Genomic DNA, 6672 nt, shown 5'->3' on the forward strand with positions numbered 1-6672 from the left:
TCTCTACCTCTGTGCAGAACAAAGCGTGGGGATGATTCGGCCTGTGTCTGTGTGTCGCATACTTGGGGACAGACTGAGAACCGTGGTCGCCTGCAGCTCCGCCTGTCCCGCCTCCAAGGACAGAAGGTGGAGGGGTGTCCTCAGAGGACCGAGCAGAGACCAGGCAAGAACCCTGAGGTGAGGCACCCGGTTCCATCCGGATGACACTTCTGCCAAGTCGGAGGCCTCACCTCGCTGTCCGTCTGTCACGTAACTCAGATGCTCAAAATGTGCAGGCAGCACGCTGGGAGCGCCGGCCGAGGCGCATCTTCTGCTCTGGTCGCAACTGGAAGCGCGTGGCCAGTGCTGTCGCTAACGGGTCTGGGCTGCAGATCGCGGGGATTTCAAGGACATGGCAAGGTCCTCACTTACTTCCAGCAGACCAAGGCGACGGCCTCGAGAAAGCGCCCGTGGGATGCGTCCGAGTTCTGCCTGTGTGGGAATCGGCCGTGCCTCCATCTTCAGCGATCTGTCCTGCTGTCCCTTGTCGACTGTGTCGCTCATTCCTCCTACACGTACAGGCCAGGTTTAGGTGAACTTAACGGGCGTGGCCTGGCTTTCGGAGTAAAGATGCTCTTGGCCATCGGGGAGGCAGGAGCGCATGCGCACACTTAGCACCACCCAGAGACGGCCCCCAGGGAGCCCAGGAGACAAAGCGCAGGCCCTTCCCGGCGGCGGCGGGTGGCAGCCTGCTAAGGCCTCACATGGTCCCGTGTTGTTAAGTTTGCAATTGCAAGAGTCGGTGATTTTGATCATAATCCCTTAGCCATTCCCTCTCGCCTGGCGTGAAGGGTTTGCAAACCTCGCTTTAGGGAAAGGCTTCCAGCCCACTTCCGGCTGAGCTGACACCTGCACACTGCCCTGAAGGTGGTGGCCAGAGCTCACAAACATGAACACGTGACATGATCGCAAACTAGTGCAGTGACCACGTGACGTGACCATGGACCTGTGACATGACCGATCACGACCACGTGACAGGACCAGGACGTGTGCACGAACATGAGACACGAACGTGTGATGAGGCCACGAACGTGACGTGGCTGTGAGCATGAGGTATGACCACATCCTGAGATGCTTGGCGCCGGAAGCGGGGGGCGGGAGACAGGTCGCCGGTTCTCATAATCACAGAGCCAGAGCCGCTCGGGGGAAATTTTTCCCATCATAACCAGTTGTATGCAGAGGGCATGGTTCCCGTCTGCACCTGGACAGACGGAATTTCTCCCCGGCAGGAAGGTACTCTACTGCAGCATGTGAGACTAAAGGCTCTTTTTCTTTTTTGATGGGAATCACGTGAAATAAAATTTATCAGGACTCCTGGGTTTGAACCAGTAGTATAAACAGCGAGGATATATCTGTGTGTGAAATCGCATATTTTATGTATCTAAACTATCAAAGAACAAATTTTGACCAACCGTGCAGGAGGAAAGACTGAATTATCTTTATATGCTAGCAAAATAGTACTAAAACTTTGTCAAGTGGAAAAGCAACAAAGTTTTGCAGCAACAAGTTATTTTTTTTATTAACTGCCTGACACATATATCAGGCAGTTAATAAAAATACGGTGTTTTTCTGGATTTTGTAAGCTTTACGGTATCTACCAGCTTTTAAAATGTATAAACTTTTTTCTCATTCTAAATAATATGCACTTTCATACCAAACTTTGAATTCATAATTCTGCATTATTTTCTATTAAAAAGATCTCCCCTAACTCTATAAGCTGTAGGCCCCACAAAACCCGAATTCATCCCTGACCGTGCTCTATACTTTCTTTCTTTTTTGTGGCTGTTAATTTTAATTTTCTAGCCTCAAGTGATACTCACTCATGGCTGTAGGAACTAACTGAAAAGAATAGGTCCAATACATCTAAGAAATGCACGTTCGATAAAATTCTACCTTTTAAGTTTAGAAGTGATTGTTAAACTATGAGTACTAAATAGACTAATAAGATTTGTAAACACAGGCTTTAAGAAAAATTAGATTTTTAATAAGATTGAATATTTAAAATATTTTAAAGCTTTAACTTAAAAATGTGTTTCAATTTTAAGTTAAAAAAAATTTAAAACATCAACTTAAAAAAGTCTTCTGTACAAGAATCTGTTAGATAAAAGAACTCATTTTGACACTTTAAAAATTACAAAGCATTGAATTATACATTAAATTATTAAATTTAACAGATAAAAGGAAATCGAAGTAAAAATGAAGAGATTTCTAAACTTCAGATAATTTTTTTTTTTTCCAAAAGATACAGGCTCCTAATAAACTGCACTAAAACCAAGAAGCAGACTGGCCCCTGGAGGCCTGGGAGTCCTTGCCTTGAGTCCCGTCTGTTTCAGACAGCACCGCCCGCCTCTCTCTGAAAAGTGAGCCGAGTCTCTCCAGACTGCCCCCCAGCTCCGGGACGCGGCCCCCCAGCTCCGGGACGCGGCCCCCCAGCTCCGGGCCCCGGCCCCCAGGGTTCCGGCTTGTATGATTCTCACTCCGTCAGGGTCTGTGACAGCTGCGTCCCGTCTCGTAACCGCGCCCCCCGCCCCCCGTCGTTCCATGTTAGCTCTGCGTGCAGACGCATCCTGCAGCCGAGCCCCATTTGATTGCTGTGTGGATGCTGAGCCTCTCTGAGTTGGCAGGCTTTCCCCGTCTCAGTTTTCTCCCACGAAGGGCTCGCTCGTAGGTGATCCACTCTCTAAGAAAAGCAGTCAGAAGACAGACAAGAGTGATATCGCTGAAGGTTAGGTGCCCGAACAAACAAGAAAAACATAGAAAATGTGTGGAGACGCACGCTTATCATCAAAGCGCCTTGCTTTTCTGTCTCTAGGCCTGAAGAAAATGTGTACTCACCCATACTCGGGATCAAAGTTATTCATCAGATTAGCAGACATCAGAGACCGACATTTGGCAAGGGTGTGAGGGGACAGGTGCATTCATAAACTGCCGTAAGGACTATAAACCGGATTGAACTTTGGGGATGGCAGTTTGGCTATGTCTGTCCAAACCTCGGAGAGTTACCTGCCACCTGGCCAGGAGCCACGCTTGAGAGCGACATGCCACCACCCTGCCCGGAGGACCTGTTTTCTCCTCTTCTCAAGTTTCTTCTTCTCCATAGTGCTGGGAGGATGAAAACATTATCACAAACGTTCCCAAGCACTTGGAAACTCAGAGCGGAACCACGAGCTTCCCTGTGCTGTCAGCCAGCCTCGGCGATGACCAGCATTTTATCATTCTTTGTGTCCTCCCAAAGCCACGTATCGAAGGCATAACCCCCTATGGTATTAGAGGACAGCCACCTGCAAGCCAGGAAGGACCAAATCAAATCGGCCAGCACCTTGACCCTGAACTTCCTGGCCTCCGTAACCAGGGCGGGCCACTTGCTGCTTAAGCCGCCCACTGAGGTGTGTCGATGTGGCAGCCCGAGCCGAGCTGACCTACACAGAGCCCGCGCCGCAGGGCTCAGCGCGACACTCCTTAGGTCTGTGTGTCCCGTCCCTCACGGAGCCTCCAGCAATGGGAAAGGGCTCTCCTGGAGCCCAGCTGTTCAGCCTCCAGGCCTTTGTCGGTGTACCTGAGACCCCGAAGACTCCCCAGGGGACCCGCCACAGGGGACCCGCCACCGTCCCATGGGCCCCTGCTGTGGACTTCCTGGCCACCTTTCAGCACTCACATGAGACATTGAGTCCCACATGGCCCCCGATAACAGCCATCTTTTTGTATCCTGGTGTTGCCTCAGATTCCTTCTAGAATGAGGACACGAGGAAGGGACAGGGAAGGAGGGTCAGGGAGAGAAAACCGGGGGCCACACACCTACACCCAGCACTCAGTCTCCTCTCTGGCCAGCCCTTTTATTAAACGCGGTGGGCTGTGGATACCCTTAGACCGGGGGCCGCCGCACTGGGCCCCCCAAACCCAGCCGTCTGCTCCTTTTTGCTTGGCCGACAAGCGAAGGATGATTTCAGTATTTTAAAGCATTAAAAAGAAGACCGTGCAACACCGACTGCGTGCAGGGGGCGGAGCTGAGACGCGTGCCCTCGGGCCCTTCGCGGGGAGGTTGGCGGCCCTCGGCTTCCCGGACGTGGGGTCTCGCAGGGTCTCGTAGCGCTGAGCTCGCTGTACCGGCCATGGGCGGCTTCCTCATGCGAGGTGTGGGGCGGGGGGACAGCGCTGGGTGGCGAGCCGACAGCCACCGAGCACGGCCCCGGTTCTGAGTAGCAGTTGAGAGACAGCCAGGAGGGCAGAAGCTACCGAAACCCAAAGCACGGGTTTGGAGGCAGAACCAGAAAACGCCCCCCGCCCCCTCTGCTGATTTTCGGTGATTAGCCAGCTGCCGGTGAACAGGAGGGCAGAACACACGTGGAGCCATGGCTGGACGTACGACTTCTACACCATTTCCTCCCGTCCACAGGGACTGAACTGTGACAAGTATAAGAGGACACATGTCTAGAAAGACGCCAGTGTTCAGTGACAGGAAAAATGTAAAAGGAGATAAAATTATTGCATACTTTAACTCAGATCTCGCGGAAACGAAAGCACGACACGTGATCATGAATCACGTGATTCATCAGATTGGTTTCTGCAGACGCCACCGAATACAAGTGAGTTATGGCCACATGGCTGTTCCTCCATGTTCCTCCACCGAATACAAGTGAGTTATGGCCACATGGCTGTTCCGCTTTTGGCGGCACTCCTCCAAAAGACCGTGGGACATGAGCCATGCGACACCACACTCGGGGGCAACCGTGTTGCCACCAGATGGAACCAAGAGTCACTAGCGATGGTGGGTCTCACACGCAGAAGGGCCTGGCACGGCCGGTTGCTGCCACGAAGCCTGTCCAGGAGGCAGAGAGGGGACCCAAGTCGCAGGGAGACTGAGATGGCCCACAGGACTGGTTCCCAGGGGAAACGTCACACAGATTAAAACCTATTCGCACCCCTTTTAGTACAAAAAGAATTTAGACTCTGGCTCGAACGGTCCAGGAAGATGCGCTCTGTGGCCTCACAGTCGATGTCACCCGCCACCCGCCCCAGGCACCCTCACACATCTCAGGGGTTCCATGGACCACAGTTTGACAAACAACCTATTAAAAAACCAGGAGAGAAAACTGTACGTACATTATACGGTTATGTCTAAAATCACTGCCACGGGGGGAACGTATAAAATTTGAGTGGCTGCAGCAGCCAGGCAGAGTTCAGGTAACCTCAGCTTTCCGTTTTCTCTTTGGTCACGTGGCCTCGATAGTTTTATAATAAAATATGTGACTGGGAGACTCTTGCTGAGTTGCTAAGTCTCTTGGGTGATAAAATTTGAAGCAGATAATCACAATTTCTGTTTTCAGTTTTGGCATTCTTGGCCTAATTTTAAGAAGTGTAGGGTTACAGAGATGTGGATCGTAAGTTAGAAATCCACGGTATTGTTCGCTGTTAAGTTGACTGGGGGCCAAGCGCAGAACTCGTGAGATGAAATGAAGCCCGTAGTTTGGGCACAAAGGAAGCGTGAGCGAAACTGCCTAGTATGCACACATCTTTCCGCTTCAGGCTGGGACATGTCCCCCTAACCCAGCGGTCCCCAGCCTTTGTGGCACCAGGGAGCGGAGCTCCTATGAGAATCTAGTGCCTGATGATCCGAGGCGGAGCTGAGGCGGCGATGCCAGCGCTGGGGAGCAGCTGCAGACACAGATGCTTTGCTCGCTGGCCCACCACGGCTGGTACCGGACTGTGGCCCGGCGGGTGGGGACCCTGCCCTGACGGGTGGACGCTCTTTTATCTCAGCTCCCGGAACAGCAGCTTCCCCATCTAAGTAGTTACCTTCTCAGAGCCGCCTGCTCCCCTCGTCCCCGTGGGCGCCTGGCGCAGACAGTGCTTTTGCCCCAGGCATCCGGGACATTTTGAGTGACGGAAGGTTACTGGGAACAAAGTTCACCTCCCCCTAATCCCGCCACTGGATACTTCCCTGAATTTACATCGAACACCTAATTCAAGCAAAAAGATTCTGTACCTTCTCTGATAATACAATGCTATATTATTATAATTGCTTTGAAATGCAGATGTTAAAACTAGCAAAACCCCCACTCCTAATTTATTAAATCAGAGGGGCTCCACACAGAGCCACACCGCCAAAAAGCACCTACGTGCTCAACTTTAAAATTCAAAAAACCGTGTGCTCACAGACGTGTCTAAACCCATGCTGAGTAAGTGACTGGGGTGGCGCTGCTAAGCCACCACCTGCCGAGAAGGCGGAAAGGCGGCCCAATTACACACGCCAGGCCCCGTGGCTTGAGAGGGCTTTATTTCCGGAGACCAGAAAGCAGCCAATATGACGTCAGGGTGATCTTCAAGCGGAGCTCTCAGTGGCGAGGAGACTCTCGTCCGGAAGAGGGCTGAGGAAGCCTGAATTTCGAGAGGTTCAGGTTCAGGTCTAAGAAGGTGTACGTGTTGTAGTCGTGATGCTGGAGGTTCTTGTAGGTGGTGTTGTCGAACGGCTCGGCGGGCACGGCGGCTTCTGCGGGGTCTGTGGAGGAGACACACGCGGTGAGCACGTGGGACGGGGACCCGGCCTCGAGGGAGCGACTCACAGACACGCCCCGCGCTCTCTACAACCCAACCTGCTACCAATGAAGTGTCTCCTTAGAAAAGAGAAGCGGGAAA

At 52.1% G+C, this 6672-nt stretch overlaps 1 protein-coding gene and 1 long non-coding RNA gene across 2 annotated transcripts in view; both read right to left on the reverse strand.

Annotated features, from left to right (window-relative positions):
- Positions 1-2205: 2205 nt before the first annotated feature.
- On the reverse strand, positions 2206-4643 carry LOC111731520. The gene is made up of 2 exons (XR_002777181.1): positions 3695-4643; positions 2206-3141 (listed from the first exon to the last, which is right to left on the reverse strand). It is a non-coding gene; the product is annotated as an uncharacterized LOC111731520 (long non-coding RNA).
- Positions 4644-6295: 1652 nt separating this feature from the next.
- NDUFV3 (NADH:ubiquinone oxidoreductase subunit V3) overlaps positions 6296-6672 on the reverse strand; it is a 13526-nt gene continuing 13149 nt past the window's right edge. Inside the window, exon 5 of the mRNA XM_023523179.1 lies at positions 6296-6535. Coding sequence (XP_023378947.1) covers positions 6372-6535 — 164 coding nt within the window. The 3' untranslated portion in view covers positions 6296-6371. The remainder of the gene's footprint in view (positions 6536-6672) is intronic.

The sequence above is a fragment of the Pteropus vampyrus genome, unplaced genomic scaffold (assembly GCF_000151845.1).
Source record: "Pteropus vampyrus isolate Shadow unplaced genomic scaffold, Pvam_2.0 Scaffold380, whole genome shotgun sequence".
NCBI classification, from domain to species: domain Eukaryota; kingdom Metazoa; phylum Chordata; class Mammalia; order Chiroptera; family Pteropodidae; genus Pteropus; species Pteropus vampyrus.